This window comes from Chiloscyllium punctatum, chromosome 22 (genome assembly GCF_047496795.1).
Source record: "Chiloscyllium punctatum isolate Juve2018m chromosome 22, sChiPun1.3, whole genome shotgun sequence".
Lineage (NCBI taxonomy): Eukaryota > Metazoa > Chordata > Chondrichthyes > Orectolobiformes > Hemiscylliidae > Chiloscyllium > Chiloscyllium punctatum.
Window position 1 is genome coordinate 22,372,092 of NC_092760.1, and position 18,955 is coordinate 22,391,046.

Consider the following 18,955-nt stretch of genomic DNA (forward strand, 5'->3'; position numbering starts at 1 on the left):
ATTTTTTACAAACCCACCAACTCCCACAGCTACCTGGATTACACCTCTTCCCACCCTACTTCTTACAAAAATGCCATCCCGTATTCCCAATTCCTCCGCCTCCGCCGTATCTGCTCCCAGGGGGACCAGTTCCACCACAGAACACACCAGATGGCCTCCTTCTTTAGAGACCGCAATTTCCCTTCCCATGTGGTTAAAGATGCCCTCCAACGCATCTCGTCTACATCCCGCACCTCCGCCCTCAGACCCTACCCCTCCAACCGTAACAAGGACAGAATGCCCCTGGTGCTCACCTTCCACCCTACAAACCTTCGCATCAACCAAATCATCCGCCGACATTTCCGCCACCTCCAAAAAGACCCCACCACCAGGGATATATTTCTCTCCCCACCCCTTTCCGCCTTCCGCAAAGACCGTTCCCTCCGTGACTACCTGGTCAGGTCCACACCCCCCTACAACCCACCCTCTCATCCTGGCACCTTCCCCTGCCACTGCAGGAACTGCAAACCCTGCGCCCACACCTCCTCCCTCACCTCCATCCAAGGCCCTAAAGGAGCCTTCCACATCCATTAAAGTTTTACCTGCACATCCACTAATATAATTTATTGTATCCGTTGCTCCCGATGCGGTCTCCTCTACATTGGGGAGACTGGATGCCTCCTAGCAGAGCGCTTTAAGGAACATCTCCGGGTCACCCGCACCGATCAACCACACCGCCCTGTGGCCCAACATTTCAACTCCCCCTCCCACTCTGCCAAGGACATGGAGGTCCTGGGCCTCCTTCACTGCCGCTCCCTCACCACCAGACACCTGGAGGAAGAACGCCTCATCTTCCGCCTCGGAACACTTCAATCCCAGGGCATTAATATGGACTTCAACAGTTTCCTAATTTCTCCTTCCTCCACCTCACCCTATTTCCAAACTTCCAGCTCAGCATTGTCCCCATGACTTGTCCTACCTGCCTGTCTTCTTTTCCATCTATCCACTCCACCCTGCCCCCAACCTATCACCTTCATCCCCTCCCCCACTCACCTATTATACTCTATGCTACTTTCTCCCCACCCCCACCCTCCTCTCACTTATCTCTCCACGCTTCAGGCTCACTGCCTTTATTCCTGATGAAGGGTTTTTGCCCGAAACGTCGATTTTACTGCTCTTCGGATGCTGCCTGAACTGCTGTGCTCTTCCAGCACCACTAATCCAGAATCTGGTTTCCAGCATCTGCAGTCATTGTTTTTACCTACCTTAACATTCTACGTTTACCCCCTGATTAATACACCTAACCCACACATCCCTGAGTACTAAGGGCAATTTAACATGACCAATTCGCCTAACCTGCACATCTTGGATTGTGGAAGGAAACTGGAGCACCTGGAGGAAATTTGGGGGAATATGTAAACTTCACATAGACAGTCACCCAAGGCTGGAATTGAACCTGGGTCCCAAGCGCTATGAGGCAGCTGTGGTAACCACTAAGCCACCACGCTGCTTTGTCGTTTCTGAGGACAACAGGAAACAGGCTCAATTGATTGAACAGGTTGATGTTAAGGAGGACATGTTGGAAGTTTTGAAAAACATGAGGATAGATAAATCCCCTGGACTTGATGGGATATATCCAAGGTTAGTACAGGAAGCGAGGGAAGAGATTGCTATGTCTTTGGTGATGATCTTTGTTTCTTCACTGTCCACTGGATGATTGGAGGGTAGAAACTTTTATTTCCTTGTTCAAGAAAGGGAATAGGGATAACCCTAGGAATTACAGACCAGACAGTCGGTTGTCGGTGGTGAGAAAATTATTGGAGAGGAATCTAACAGACAGGATTTATGATTATTTGGAAAAGCATAGTTGATTAGTGATAGTCAGCATGGCTTTGTGAGTGGCAGGTCATGCCTCACAAGCCTTATTGAATTCTTGGAGGATGTGACAAAACACATTGATGAAAATTGAGCAGTGGATGTGGTGTCTATGGATTTTAGCAAAGCGTTGGATCTGCAGGGATCTGTTCTGAGACCTCTACTCTTTGTGATTTTTATAAATAACTTAGATGAGAAAGTGGAAGGGTGGGTTAGGAAGTTTGCCGATGACATGAAGGTTGGTAGATTTGTGGATAGTATGGAGGGCTGTTGTAGGTTGTAATGGGATTTGACAGGATGCAGAAGTGGCAGATGGAGTTGAACCTGGAAAAGTGTGAAATGATTCACTTTGGTAGGTTGAATTTGAATGCAGATTATCGCGTTAAAGGCAGGATTCTTGGCAGTGTGAAGCAACAGACCCACGTCCATTGATCCCTCAAAGTTGCCACCTAAGTTGATTGGATTATTAAGGCGGCATATGGTGTGTTGGCTTTCACTTGTGGGGGTATTGACTTTAAGAGGCATGTGGTTATATTGCAGCTCTATAGAGCCTAGTTAGACCACACTTGGAATATTGTGTTCCATTCTGGTTGCCTCATTATAGGAAGGATGTGGAAGCTTTAGAGAGAGTGCAGTGAAGATTTATCAGGATGTTGCCTGGACTGGACGGTATGTCTTATGAAGAAAGGTTGAGGGAGCTATGGCTTTTCTCATTGGAACGAATAAGGATGAGAAGTGACTTGATAGAGGTGTAGAAGACGATGACAGGCATAGATAGAGTGGATAGCCAGAGACACTTTCCTCGGGTGGAAATAGCTATCACAAGGGGGCATAATTTTAAAGGTGATTGGGGAAAGGTATAGGGGAGACATCAGAGGTAGGTTCTTTACACACAGAATGGTGGGTGCATGGAATGCACTGCCAGCAGTGGTGGTGAAGTCAGACACATTAGGGATATTTAAGCGACTCTTGTTTAGGCACATGGATGATAGTAAAATGTAGGGTATGTAGGTTAATTTGATCTTAGAGTAGGATAAAAGGTTGGCTCAACATCATTACTGTGGTGTACTGTTCTATGTTTTATGTTTTGTATCTGGGCAGGACCAGGAGATTTATCAACCTTCATACATTGTCATCCACTGTGATATGAACTATCTCCAAAGTATCACCACGAATTTCCCAAGTCTTCATGTCTTTCTCCACAGATAAGAAATATTCATTAAGTACCTCACCTATCTCCTATGGTTCTATACATACATGTCCACTTTGGTTCTTGGAGGGGTCCTGTTCTTTTTCTAGGTTTTTTTTTCATTAATATACTTAAAGAACCTCTTTGGATTCAGCCTAATCTTCTCAGCCAACACTATCTTGTGCCTCGTTTTCAGCACCTTGATTTCCTTCCATAAACTCCTGTATCCCCTATATACGTTAAGCGATTCCCTTGATCCCAGCTGCCTGTACTGCCTCTGCATCCTTTTTTCTGGTCAAAGTCTCATAATCTCTTGCCTTGCAAGGTTCCCTATTTCTGGCAACCTTGCCCTTCACCGTCACAGGAACATAAAGGAACCTTGTGCTCTAGCTATCTCACTTTTAAAGGCCTCCCACTTGCCAGAGGTCCCTTTTGCCTGCAGACAAACTCCTCCCCTCTCTTCACTACCTCTGACCCACCTAAAGCACCTATACCCTGGTACATTAGTCAAGAGTAGCTTTATTTGTCATTTCTACCATATACAACTGAACAGTAAAAATGAGACAGCATTCCTTCTGGAACAAGGTGCTACATGGACTGCACAAACTACATGATCATACACTGGGTGGCATAAAGTGCATAGGAAGCGCAAAGCACGCAAGACAGCACAGTAATTCTTGACACATCAAGACAATAAGCACAGTGGTGTACAAATTATAGTATAATAAAAGAATGATAATTAATAAAACAATGTTCTAGCAGCAATTCAAAGTTGTGAAAGGGTTTCAGATGGAATAGAGTCTCATCATACAGTGTTAAGGAGCCTGATGGCTCAGGGGAAGAAACTGTTGCACAGTCTGGTCATGAGAGACTGAATGCTCCGTTATCTTCTGCCAGATGGCAGGAGGGGCAAGAGTTTGAGTGAGGGATGTATGGAGTCTTCCACGATACTCTTAGTCTTTCAGACACAGCATGTGGTGCAAATGTATGTAATGGACAGAAGAGAAACCCCGATGATCCTCTCAGCTGTCCTTACTATTCGTTGTATGGTCTTACAATCCGAGATGGTGCAATTCCTGAAACAGGCAGTGATGCAGCAGCTCAGGGTACTCTCAATGAACCCTCTGTAGAATGTGGTGAAAATGGGAGGGTGGGATGTGGGCTTTCTTCAACCTACACAGCAGGTAGGGATGCTGCTGGACATTCTTGGTTATGGAGCTGGTATTAACGGACCAGGTCAGATTCTCCGCCAGTTGAATGTAAAGAAATTTGGTTTCACGATCTCCACAAGGGACTCATCGATGTCCAATAGAGAGTGGTCGTTCCGTGCCGTCCTGAAGTCAACAACCATCTCTTTAGTTTTCTCCATGTTCATAAACAGGTTGTTGGCTCTGCACCAGTCTGTTAGTCGCTGCACCTCCTCTCTGTATGCTGACTCGTCATTGCTGCTAATGAGACCCAGTACAGTCATGTCATCAGCGAACTTAATGATATGATTCGAGCTGTGCATCGCCACAACATCAGGGTAGCAGGGTGAACAGCACTGGACTGAGCACACACCCCTGGGGAGGGCTCTCATACTCAGTGTGATGGTGTTGGAGCATTAAGCTGCCATTTCTGTCCCACCATTAGCTATGTTTCTGGCTATAATATCCCAGTCCCACGTACCTATCCACGCCCTGAGTTTATTCACCTTACCTGTCAGCCCTCTTGTATTGAAATAGATGCAATTTAATCCATGAGGCATTCCTTTCTGAGTCTCATGTTCTAGCCTGACTGTCTCTTCAACTTGCTATTTCTGAATACTGTATCTCTTTCAGACCTTGCACTTCCCTCCCCGCTGTTGAGGACCCCACCTCTCTGCCAATCTGGTTTAAATCCTCCCTTGTAGCACTAGCAAACCTGGCCACCAAGTTATTGGTCTTCTCCAGTTCAGGTGCAACCTGTCCCTCTTGAACAGATTGCAATGCTCTGAAAATCTGAATCCCTGCCCTCTTAAGGAAGTATTCACACTTCAATTCTCAAAAAATCTACAGCCATGCCTATGCCAAAGCATGCTATTACTGCTTGACTGGTGATTTCCAACTTTTTTGAAGTTAGTTCACCTAACTGTAAATTCACTGCCCTGGATGTCTACTTCCTGACTCTCAGCATTTTTTTGTGACACAGAAGCAGTTTATGTAACTCTATTTTTCATTGCTGATGAGGAACTATATGAGATGAAATTCCAGCACTAGTTGTATCAAAAGCCACGGGAGCATAGTATTAATAGTAGAAACAACTGCCTTCTCGACAACATGCAGCTGCTCTACAGAGAGAGGGGATGGACACTAATCTAGTTTGCAGTAGTCGTGACCCTGAATTCAGGCAAAGAGTCACATCTCAATATTCTTGTGCGGTAGTATTTGTCTGGTGTTGAAGCACTCTATTGGAGACAGTATGTACAAACTTTAATAGGTTTTTGTTTCCAGAGATAAATGCTACAAACCTGCACATCCCAACTCAACCCTGGCAATTTCAATTTTTCCTATTTTTACTTTCTGTTAAAAAAAAAGACCTTATTTGAGCAAATGTATACTCTTACTGTAATGGTCACCACCTTTACAAAATTAAACACAGTTAATATACATTAACAGCCATCCTTGGATACTGCCTGAACTGCTGTGCTCTTCCAGCACCACTAATCCAGAATCTGGTGTCCAGCATCTGCAGTCATTGTTTTTACCTCGTTGATATTAACAGCCATTGTCTACTGAGGCTCAATACTTGGCAACATGTTGCTATTAATATCCTTCTGGAATTAGACCGATTTCCAAGAGATCAAAAGGGCAGGTATTGTTAGTAACTGTCAAGGTAGCTTTTATTGCAGACTTCCCATTTCCTCGGTTTTCTGCCTTTCCCTCGAGTTTAGCACTTTCTCATCCTTCAAGGGGAGAGAATATAGAGTTATGAGCGTGAGACATAGACTGTGCAAACTGAGTGAATGACAGTATTTGTGGGGAATAAATCAGTATGAGATGGCACTAAGGTGATGGTGTGAATGCAAGTGATGGTTGTTCTATTATGGACGTGGGTGAAATTAAATTCAAATACAGGTCCGTATCCCTTTATCTGAGCATCCAAAAACCGAAAAGCTCCGAAAACCAAAATCAGTCATGTCTGTGTAACATAACGGGGTTTTCTTGGCGGGCAAAGGCCGCACCCACTCGATCCACGTGGCAGCGTGGCCCAGTAATCGGAGGCGTCAATTGTGTATTGTATTTACTGTGCTAAATTGTTTAATTTTGAGTGAAAATGTCAAAAAGAGGTGCAGGTACATCTATGGCTAGCAATAATATAAAGAAAAGGAAGCATCTGTTATTATCAATAATGCAGAATATAGAGTTATTACAGAAGCTTGATCATGGTGTGGCTGTGCAGCATCTTACTGAAGAATATGGTCTCAGAACTAGCACTGTCTATGATTTTAAAAAACAGAAAGACAAGTTACTGAAGTTTTATGGTGACAGTGATGACCATCAACTAATGAAAATCGGAAAACACTGTATAGGGCAAAAAATTAAGATCTTAACCATGTGTTGATGGAGTGGATTAAACAACGAAGAAGTGAACATATGCCACTGATTGTTTGATAGTCATGAAACAAGCTAGAAATATCACAAAGAACTGAACATTAAAGGTGAATGTCAATGTTCAGAAGGTTGGCTGCAGAAATTCAAGAAGCATAATGGTGTGAAATACCTGAAAATCTGTGGTGAAAAGGGTTTTGCTGACCATGAAGCAGATGAAAATTATGTTCATATCTGATGAAAGCCTTAGTCCTGAACAAATTTACAATGCTGATGAAACAGCTCTTTACTGGCGATATGTCCCAAGAAAAACATTAGCAACAGCTAATGAGAGAGCACCAACAGGGTTTTAAGGAAACTAAGGACAGATTAACTATTCTTGGGTGTATCAATGCTGCAGACACACACAAAGTGAAATTGGCAGTGATTGGAAAAAGCAAACATCCGAGATGTCTTAAAGGTGTATGCAATTTGCCTGTGCATTATTATGCAAACAAGAGCGCATGGGTAAACAGAGAAATGTTTTCCAACTGGTTCAGTAAACACTTCGTACCAGCAGCTCATTGCAGACAAGCGGGACTGGAAGAAAAGTGTAAAATTTTATTGGTCCTGGACAACTGCTCCACACATTCCCCTGCCGAACAGCTTGTGAAAAGTAATGTTTTTGGCATTTACTTGCCCCCTGAATGTGACATCGGTATTACAGCCTTGTGACCAAGGAATTTTACACTCCATGAAGAGCAAGTATAAAGACTATTTTTTAAACAGTATGCTTGCTGCAGTCAACAGAGAGGTAGAAATTCAAGACTTCCTGAAAGAGTTTGGTCTTAAGGATACCATTTATGTAATTGCTAATGCTTGGGATGATGTTGATAAAGCAACATTAACAAGTGCTTGGCACAAACTCTGGCCTACATCGATGTTTCTTGTAAACACACCTGCAGATGAAGAGTTTGAAGGATTTCATGTCACTGAAGAGAAAAAGATGATAGCAAGCCTTGTTACTTACTGCGCAAAATTTATCGGACGAAAGTGTAAATAAATTACATGGAAGAAATGCTGAACATTGACAATGATGTGCCTGTCGCGCATTACTTAAGCGATAGGAAATTCCTGTGCATTTAAGTTCCTTAAGCTGAAATGGTTTTAAATACGGCTTCCTGTACAGGTAAGTGTGAGGATAGTAGTGATGATGAGTTAGTGAACACAGTTGGAAAAGGTTTCATTGAAGATATGGTGAAATTGTGTGATCAGTTAATTGCTGGCTTTGAACAACATTCATTTATCAGTGAGTAAGAGATTATGGCAATTTACTGAATTAAAGAGAGATTGCTTAGACAGAAACCTATGTTAATGAGACAGATGACACTTGAAGAAGCCTTTAAAACCGCCACCTGCCATTGTGCTGAAGCTGTGTATGTTTGAGTTTTATCGAATATTTTTATTAGAATTTTTTTAATGAAAATAAAATGTCGATGTGTTTCATGAATTTGGATATATTACTCTATAAATAAGCTTTGTACGTTTAAGTTTTCCAGAATGTTTCTCTTGTAATGGTTTTTATGGAAATGTTGTTGAATATTTATGGTTGATGTATTTCACTTACCAGTACATTACTCTATAAATAAAGTGTGGTAGTACTTCTAGTCTTTATTTATCCCGCTTAGTCAGTATTCATACATTTTTGCTGCAGAACAGTATTTATGTCTGATTATGGTTGCTGCCCTGCACCCTACAGGGGACACTCCATTAGATCCAAAAACCGCAAAATTCCGATTTCCGCAAAGCAGCTGGTGGTCCCGAGCATTTCGGATAAAGGGATACGTACCTGTAATTAATAAGAAAACGTTCATCTGAACAATTTATAGATAGTCAAGCTGAAATATTAACAGTTTCTCTCATCGCAGATATTTTCTGACCAGAATGCTTCAAAAATTTCTTATTTTAGAATCCCACCTTAAGCAGAACTTTGCTTTTGTACTGATGGAAAGTTAGTTTATTAAATATTGTAAATTTCATCCATCACTAGCTTCATAATAATCAATTTTCATGTTCTCCTTTTCTTTCAGGATTCTCTAATTAAGCTGACTAATGGACACTATCAAATAACACCACCAAACACAGCAAGAGGACTCAAAGTGATCAGTAATCCACTGTATCTAAAATTTGATTTAAAAATCAGTTCAATGCTTGAGCTAACTATTATATGGAACAGGAATATGAATGCTTACATCTCAATTACTAGACTATCAGAGGTAACTGAAATCATCTCCCGACAATAGTTTGACTTTCTTACAGATGGAGGTAATCTGAAAATATCAAAGTGAAACTAGGTTCAGGCCAGTTTATACAAAAATTGCATTGTTATCTCAATAAGACAATATTTTGTTTTCGTCTGTAGCTTCATTCAGTAAGAATTATGTAGCATATGCATATTTGAAGCATAGTCATAGGGTTTCAAACATCTCTAACGATCTTGTGTATGAGTTCCCTCTTTTTTTCACTTGAAATCTTTATTATCAAATACTTGATCAGTTTTCCTTCCAGTTATACCAATGTCTCCTGGTTCTTTTTTCCATTTAATTCTAGAGATGGATTGTTAACTTTGAAGGATACTCTGAAAATGAGCTGTTTAATCTTTACATAATCAGAGTCAGATTCAGAACAGTATTTATTGCAAAGGTAGTTGAAATGCCTAAATAGAAGAAAATCTAAAATTATGATCTTGAACGGTTTCCATTTATTTAGATGGAGTTACTCAGTTGCATTTTTAGGTCTGGATGTTTAAGCTTGACTAACATGCAATAAGGGTGAGATGAAAAAGTGATGTTGTTGAAACTTTCAATGCTGTGAATCGTCTTCATTATTTAGTAATGTTATTCATGGAGTCGTAAATTTGACACAAAAACCGAAGTTGCTGGAAAAGCTGAGCAAGTCTGGCAGTATCTGTGAAGAGAAGTCAGAATTAACTTTTTGGATCCGATGACCCTTCCTCAGAAGGGTCCCAGTTCCATTTTCCCATACATGTCTTGAATTCATCAGCCTTACCTGTAAGATCCTTTGCATTGAAATAAATGTAGTTTAATTCTTCAGTTACCTCGTTCTCTGACTTGCTCTTGTCTGCCTTTTCTAATTAAATTGCTGTTTTCTGATTCAGAACCATCCCCATCTATCTTTATATAGTTACTGTCACTTAGGAACCACCCATCCCACTTCTCTGCTAGTTCAAAGAGTCCCAAAATAGAATTAGCAATCTCCCTGCCAGAATATTGGTCCCTTTCCAGTTCAGGTGAAACCCATCCCTTTTGAGAAGGTCTTTTCTGCCCCAGAAGCGATTCCAATGATCTAAAAAACCTGAATCCTTGCACATTGCACCATCTCTTCAGCCATTGATTTATCTGTTCAATCCTTTCATTCCAACTCTAATTAGAATGTGGCACTCTAATTAGAATGTACCCCTTTCCTTAAATCTGTCGGTCTTACCAATGTGTATAACAACTTCCGGCTTTTCACTCTCCCCTTTGACAATATGATTTAACCAGTTTGGGACATCCTTAACCTTGGAACTGTACTATGCTAGATTCATACTCATAGCCACAGAGTGTCCTGTCTGTGCCCCTCACACGAGAGTCTCCAATAACAGTTATTCTTTTGAATCTTCACAAACCCCACTTAACACAAGATTCATTCTTGGTGCCCAAGATCTGACCGCCCCTTCTATTTTCCTCTAATAGAGTATCCCCTTCAACAATGCCCAAAACAGAATATCTGTTTGACAGAGGAATAGCCACAGGAGACTGCTTAACTCCCTTGTTACTTTTCCTGACTGTCCCCTATCTGTCTGACTCATCCTGCTGTATAACCACCTCTCTAAATCTGCTAACCATCACATAGTGTCTTTTGAATGCCCTCTGTGACATTAATCCTAAAAAGAAGTTCTTAAAAGGACCTTATATATTTTTAAAATTCCTTCCTTACCCACAGATTGTAATCTTAAGCATGCAAAACATAAAAAATGTAAAATCTTAAAAAAAACAAGCACTCAGCTGAAACCTCTGAACCAAATGAAATGAACAGCTATGTTGGTTAAGCTGCTTAATTTGTTAACCTCTTTGTGATTGTATACCTAAGAATTGAAATTAATCAATGTTTTAACTTTTGAAAAAATCATGTTCTATCACTTTTTTTCAGTTTGCAGTGTGTGGACTCTGTGGTAATTACAATGGTAATGCAGATGATGAATATATAACCCAGAATAAATACCTAGTCTCCAATGTACTGACCTTTGCAAATTCTTGGAAGGAAGATCCTACATGCAGAGATGTGACTGAAGTTGTATTTCCATGTCACAAAAATCCATATCGTTTGGCCAGAGCTGAAAAAATGTGTGCTATAATTAACAATAAGGTGTTTGAGCCATGTCACAAATTGGTGAGTGTTCTATCAGTCATATATCGTACTGTAGTATTTTACTACTGTGGCAAAACTGAGCATTTTTAGGGTTGAAGTTTGTCAATTTTTCTCATTTTGACACTGTAACTTTGGAAATTGGATGTAACAAAGTAACATCCAGCTATGTGCATAAATAGGATTTCCACAAAGCTTCTGGATAAATTAAGCTGGCAGAGTGGACACAACCCTAAGAATGTGCAGCTCTTTATTCGTTAATTTACAATTTGGACTCTTTATTGTTACCGACACAATTTTTAGCTCTGTTCACAGGGCATAGATAACGATTTGAAAGATGGGAGAAGCGTGACCTAATAGAGATCTTTAAAATTAGGAACGGTATGGAAGTGGGTGGCACAGTGGCTCAGTGGTTAGCACTGCTGCCTCACAGCACCAGGACCCGGGTTCAATTCCAGCCTCGGGCAATTGTCTGTGTGGAGTTTGCACATTCTCCCTGTGTCTGCGTGGGTTTCCTCCAGGTGCTCCGGTTTCCTCCCACAGTCCAAAGATGTGCAGGTTAGGTGAATTGGTCATGCTAAATTGTCCGTAGAGTTAGGTGCATTAGTTAGGGGGAATGGGTTACACTTCGGGGGGTTGGTGTGGACTAGTTAGGCCGAAGGGCCTGTTTTCACACTGTAGGTAATCTAATGTAGGTAATCTAACCTTTCCCCTTGTTAGGAAGAACATCCAATTCCTCTACACCTCCATTCGCCATGACCAGGGCCTCCAAGCCCTCCATTTTTTCCTCTCCAGACGTCCCCAACAGTACCCTTCCACTGACACACTCATTCGTTTGGCCAAACTGGTCCTCACCCTTAACAATTTGTCCTTTGAATCCTCCCACTTCCTCCAGACCAAAGGCGTAGCCATGGGCACACGTATGGGCCCCAGCTATGCCTGTCTCTTTGTTGGCTATGTAGAACAGTTGATCTTCCGTAATTACACCGGCACCACTCCCCACCTCTTCCTCCGCTACATTGATGACTGCATTGGCGCCACCTCGTGCTCCCGCGAGGAGGTTGAGCAATTCATCAACTTCACCAACACATTCCACCCTGACCTTAAATTTACCTGGACTATCTCTGACACCTCGCTCCCCTTCCTGGACCTCTCCATCTCCATTAGTGATGACCGACTTGACACTGACATTTTTTACAAACCCACCAACTCCCACAGCTACCTGGATTACACCTCTTCCCACCCTACTTCTTACAAAAATGCCATCCCGTATTCCCAATTTCTCCGCCTCCGCCGTATCTGCTCCCAGGAGGACCAGTTCCACCATAGGACACACCAGATGGCCTCCTTCTTTAGAGACCGCAATTTCCCTTCCCATGTGGTTAAAGATGCCCTCCAACGCATTTCGTCCACATCCCGCACCTCCGCCCTCAGACCCCACCCCTCCAACCGTAACAAGGACAGAACGCCCCTGGTGCTCACCTTCCACCCTACAAACCTTCGCATCAACCAAATCATCCACCGACATTTCCGCCACCTCCAAAAAGACCCCACCACCAGAGATATATTTCCCTCCCCACCCCTTTCCGCCTTCCGCAAAGACCGTTCCCTCCGTGACTACCTGGTCAGGTCCACACCCCCCTACGACCCACCCTCCCATTCTGGCACTTTCCCCTGCCACCGCAGGAACTGTAAAACCTGTGCCCACACCTGCTCCCTCACCTCTATCCAAGGCCCTAAAGGAGCCTTCCACATCCATCAAAGTTTCACCTGCACATCCACCAATATCATTTATTGTATCCGTTGCTCCCGATGCGGTCTCCTCTACATTGGGGAGACGGGGCGCCTCCTAGCAGAGCGCTTTAGGGAACATCTCCGAGACACCCGCACCAATCAACCAAACCGCCCCGTGGCCCAACATTTCAACTCCCCCTCCCACTCTGCCGAGGACATGGAGGTCCTGGGCCTCCTTCACCGCCGCTCCCTCACCACCAGACGCCTGGAGGAAGAACGCCTCATCTTCCGCCTCGGAACACTTCAACCCCAGGGCATCAATGTGGACTTCAACAGCTTCCTCATTTCCCCTTCCCCCACCTCATCCTAGTTTCAAACTTCCAGCTCAGTTACTGCCTCCTTGACTTGTCCGACCTGCCTATCTCCTTTTCCACCTATCCACTCCACCCTCTCCTCCTTGACCTATCACCTTCATCTCCTCCCCCACTCACCCATTGTACTCTATGCTACTCTCTCCCCACCTCCACCCTCCTCTAGCTTATCTCTCCATGCTTCAGGCTCACTGCCTTTATTCCTGATGAAGGGCTTTTGCCCGAAACGTTGATTTCGCTGCTCGTTGGATGCTGCCTGAACTGCTGTGCTCTTCCAGCACTACTAATCCAGTATTTGATTTTCAGCATCTGCAGTCATTGTTTTTACCTCATCAATATTAGGTACTCACTGCGAAATCCAATACAAAATTCAGAAGAAACCATATGAATGTGCCACACAAGTAGTCAAAGTGAAGACTATAGATGCAATGAAAGGGAAATTTAGCAAAGCATATGAAGGAGATAGTTACCATTGGAAGGTTAAATGAGAAAAAATAGAAAGAAGCCTGGTTGGACCATAAAACTGTGTTTGCATTTTAAGTTAATTTACCTTTTTCTCATATAAACCTGAATGCTCATGAAAACAGCAACTATAGAGAGAGAGAAAAAAAAGGCCTTCCATCCAAAGTGGAGAAAGTTGTAAATTTGACAGTACAGAGATAGGATGAGAAAGAAGAGGAGGAGGAGGAGAGATCCAAAGGATAGATGGCAGGCGAGTTTAAATGTCACATATCCTTTGAAGCATCCTATGATGTGAAAAGTATAACATAAATGCAAATATTTTCTTTTAAAAGTGATGATAAAAAAGGAAATGTTAAGTAAAGAAACAAAATCGATGAAGCTTAAAATGGCAATTGCAGGCACCTGCTACAAGAAAGATAGAACAATATCTGTGAGCTGGCTCGTAAACTCATCCTTGAGGGTGGAGCATTGAAAAGTGCCTTATATTCAGCATCCACAGTATTCTAGTTTTTTTTGCATAAAACACCCAATTCCAGTCACTGTGGACTGTAAAATTCAATGAGATGTGAAAGGAGAGAAGGCATCAAAATGTGCAGTTACCCCTATGTTCATTGTTTCTAATGCAAGTATTATGTACACTTTGTTCTGTCTGCTCATTTGAACAATTGCACTGTCCAGCACTAAGCATGGTATTCAGTGCCGATGTGCTGGTGCTAGTTCCCAGGTTAAAGCTAGCCCGCAATATTTGAAACCAGACTCCATCTCTCAGTGGGGAGGTGCATTACGGCTGGAGCAAATGCTTGAATTGGTTGTAGAAGAGAGTGTGAGCAAGAAGAAGGGTGAATTATGGCCCAAAACGGCAGAGAGCAGCCTCCAAATCCTCCACTGTTATATTTAAAGCCTTAGTTCAGGAGATAGGAGGAGAGATATCATCTCTCGACAATAGAACGGACTTTCCAAACATACTCAAAGGAATCAATGGAAGCAATGAGTAATGCCAGAACTCTAACTTGAAGGAGTTAGATTCATGTGCCTTTAGCAATTTGGTGATCCTCATTATTTTATGATTTACAAATTGCAGGCAGTGGAAACGTGTACCTTTTTCTTTTAGCCACCTGTCTTCACCACAACCCGAGCCTTACGACTTTTCTCTTTTCAGATTCCTGAGATTTGGAACCTAGCCAGGCAGAGCGAGGTGTAGGGACAGAAAAACAATGATGAACAAGGGATATGGTGACTCACTCACATGTACAGTTACTAGCTCAAATACTGACACTGCATTGTACAGGATATCTTGGAGATAGTAACTTCAAGTGATGAGATGCTAGGCATAAATGGTCTGCAACTAGAGCAGGAGATAAGCATGGTACAAGTATCAACTCACTGAAGAACAGGAGTGTACACAGGTTCTGCTATGGAGAATTGTGATGATAACTATGTTTGGGTGGCCTACAAAAGTGGTCTGATAGATATGCACGTTGAAATACTTGATGCATCGGCATGCCTGACAGAACATCTCGGTGAAAGTCAAAGAATATGATATTATCCAGCACCAGCCTATCATAGAGCATAGGGCATGTCATAGAACTTGGAACACATACTGTTCAGTGAGGGCATGATGACCAACATGACATTAGACTCTGCATACTACAGCACTAGTGGCTGATATTTCCAGTTCCATTCAATTCAAATTGAACTCATGAAACCTCTACTTTTGTCAGAAAGGCTTGACTTGCTGTCATCATAGTTGTAGATGCCTGGGTTCAGAGAGATTCACATCCTATCCTAAATCACATTGATAGGATTGCTTATGAGAATAGATGTTAATGACAATGTTAGTTCTGTTTAGTTGTATGCTGATGGCTGAGCATTAACTGGGCTTAAAGATGGTTGTTGGTATATCAGCTATATGTTTGTAATGAGTAAATAAATTATCTAAATGTAACATCATGCACATAATAAATGTGAGTAAAAACTAGCCTCAATGCCTTCTTTTACCAATTCGCTTTCTGGATTACAATATGTCTGCAGAGGGTGGTTGTCTAAAGGTGAGGGTTGGAAACTAGGAAAAATAATTTCATACAAAACTACAGATTTAATGGTTACTGTAGAACATAGAATGAAGAAATGTAAGTTCTTGGAAGATGATTACATTCTGGTTTCCTTAGCTTTTGGATCTTGTGAGCATTTCAAGAATGGAACAAGTATATGGGCAATAATTAGAAGGAGACAAAGGTGAGGACTGTAGATGCTAGAGATTAGAGTCAAGATTAGAGTGATGCTGGAATGCACAGCAGGTCAGGCAGCATCTGAGGAACAGGAATATCGATGTTTCGGGCAGGAGCCCTTCATCAGGAATGAGTAATTAGACGGAGTATGATCTGAAGTATTTTGAGAGATGGTTGCCCATCAGTTGGATAGTGATAAAAGTTCTGATTTTCAATTAGATTTCTTACAGGAAGTTTACATGGAGATGATCTGTTAAATGTCCATGAATAATGTTATTATAAATTTTAAGAAACAGAATGACACACCATGAATTAATATATCATGAAATTTCATAAGTTGTATAATAAAAAGAACAAAATCCAATCTATGGATTTCTACATCAGTGAAATTGTTACTGGAATTCTGCTGAAGTGTCATATGCACAGGCTCCTAGATCTAACATCGAGTCACAAACATGTATAGCATGGAAATAGATCCTTCACTCTAACTTGTCCATGCTGGCCAGATATCCTAAATTAATCAGGTCATATTTGCCAGCATTTGGCCCATATTCCTATTCATGTTCATTCCAGATGTCTTCTGTTGCAAACTAGCCTCCACTCCTTTTATATCAGCTCAGTCCATACAAGCACCACTCTCTGCATGCAAATGTTGTTTCTTAGGTCCCGTTTAAATCTTTCCCCTCTCACCTTAAACCTATGCCCTCTAGTTCTGGACTCCCCACCCCAGGGATAAGACCTTGTGTATTGATCCTATCCATGCCACTTGTCATTTTGTAATCTTCTATAAGATCACCCCTTAGCCTCCAATACTCCAAGGAAAACAGCCCCCGCCTGTTAAGCGTTTCCCTAAAGCTCAAACCCTCCAACCCTGGCAACATTTTCTATAACTTTTTTCTGAACCCTTTCAAAATTCATAACATTATTCCAGTAAGAAGGAGACCAGAATTACACACAAATTTCCAAAAGTTCCAATGTTCTGTACAGCTGCAACATGAACTCCTAACTCATATATTCAGTGGATGGAACAATAAAGGAAAGCATACTAAACACTGCCTTCACTATTCCTATCTGCCTGCAACTCCACTTTCAAGGAATTGTGAACCTGCACTCTAAGGTATCTTTGTTCAGCAATATTCCCCAGGAACTTACCATTAAGTGTAATAAGTCTTGCTCTGATTTGCCTTTCCAAACTGCAGGATCTCACATTTATCTAAATTAAACTCTATCTGCCATTCCTTGGGTCCATGGATCCATTTAATCAAGATCCTATTGTACTCTGAGGTAACCTTCTTCACTGCCCACTACGCCACCAATTTTGGTGTCATCTGTAAATTTACCAATTCTACCTTCAAGCCAGTACTGTATCCAGAAGACAGAGGGTGGAGGATTGCTTTTCAGATTGGAGGCCTGTGACCAGTGATGTGCCACAAGGATCGGTGCTGGGTCCACTATTTTTCATCATTTATGCAAATGATTTGGATAGGAACATATGAGGTGTAGTTGGTAAATTTGCAGATGACACCAAAATTGGTGGCGTAGTGGGCAGTGAAGAAGGTTACCTCAGAGTACAATAGGATCTTGATCAGGTGGGTCCATGGGCCAAAGAGTGGCAGATAGAGTTTAATTTAGATAAATGCAAAGTGCTGCAGTTTGGAAAGGCAAATCAGAGCATGACTTGTTACACTTAATGGAAGAGTCCTAGGAAATGTTGCTGAACAAAGAGACCTTAGAGTGAAGATTCACAGTTCCTTGAAAATGGAGTATTTCCTGTATTTCATGTGATCTAACTTGCTAACCAGTCTACTGTGAGGAAACATTTTGAACGTCTTACTGAAATCCATATAGATCACGTCGACTGCTCTATCTTCATCAATTTTTATTACTTCTTCAAAAAACTCAGTCAAATTAATGAGACACTATTTCCCACGCACGCAGCCATTTTGACTATCTCTAATCATTTCTTGCTTATCGAAATACATGTAAATCCTGTCCCTCAGGATTCCCTCCAACAACTTGCCCACCATCGATATCAGGCACACTAGTCTATAGTTCCCAAGCTTTTCTTTACCGTTCTCAAAAATGAGAGAATTTGAATGTTTGCTAATAGAGGATTCAAGAACTAGCATATTTTGGAATTTGCTGGATGCAGAGAGCAATGTAGTGGAAGAAATGTTTGAAAAAAGTAGAATCAAGAGGTGAACATTTTCAATAGAAGTGTATTGTAGCTGAGGACAGGAATGGAGCACTAATGATAAATGAATCACAGCAATACACAAGAAATAATTGATAGATATTTCAGATATGATTCAAAGTATCGTTATGCAATAAACCAGAGAGCTGATACCTTCAAATTGACACATGACAAGAAGAATTCAGAGTAAGTAGATGAAGATAATTTTGGAACTGAGCAAATATATTTGCCAGAAGGAATTTTAGCCCATGGATCAATGTGTTAATTATGGAATCCTTTACCTAACAGTGCTGAATAGTGCTTGTACTTCACACAGCAGATTGAGTAAATGATGCTTAGATTTACTAAGGAGGGAACATAAGTGACGTTTTTGTGTCTTGAGGTATGACTTGCTTTGGATCTGGTGGTGACAATATACTGAAGCCAAAAAGCCATAATTCCTATGAAGTAGCTAGAGTAGCCATTAAAGATGCCAAGAGGCAGCACTGGACCGAATTTGAGGCTCAAACTTACCAAACAGACTCCAGCTGCCTATGGTAAGGCCTAAACAACATTATGGGATACAAAATGAAGCAGAGCAAGATAGCAAACAAAGACACATCCCTCCCTTATACATTCAATGCTTTCTGTGCTCGGTTTGAGCAGAATGTCAGTGGCGTGGTGACACTTGCCCAGACAACCCTGAATGCACCTGTTCCCTCAGTCACCACTGCAGACATCAAATCAGTCATCCTGGAAGTCAACCCAAGAAAAGCGACAGGCCCGGACAGTGTCCTCACCTGAGCATTCAGATCCTGTGCAGACCAATTGGCGGAGGTATTCACCGACATGTTCAACCTCTCTCTACTACAAGCTGAGTCCCCACTTGCTCCAAGAAGACCACCATCATCCCACTACCTAAGAAAGCACATGCAATGTGTCTTAATGACTACCACCAAGTGGCTCTG

At 42.0% G+C, this 18,955-nt stretch overlaps 1 protein-coding gene across 1 annotated transcript in view; it reads left to right on the forward strand.

Annotated features, from left to right (window-relative positions):
• The window catches only part of LOC140493878 (mucin-6-like), a 385,697-nt gene that overhangs the window by 328,783 nt on the left and 37,959 nt on the right, over window positions 1–18,955 (forward strand). Inside the window, exons 22-26 of the mRNA XM_072592872.1 lie at window positions 7,319–7,646; window positions 7,781–7,900; window positions 8,351–8,442; window positions 8,682–8,867; window positions 10,804–11,043. Of these exons, the coding sequence (XP_072448973.1) occupies window positions 7,319–7,646; window positions 7,781–7,900; window positions 8,351–8,442; window positions 8,682–8,867; window positions 10,804–11,043 (966 nt within the window). The remainder of the gene's footprint in view (window positions 1–7,318; window positions 7,647–7,780; window positions 7,901–8,350; window positions 8,443–8,681; window positions 8,868–10,803; window positions 11,044–18,955) is intronic.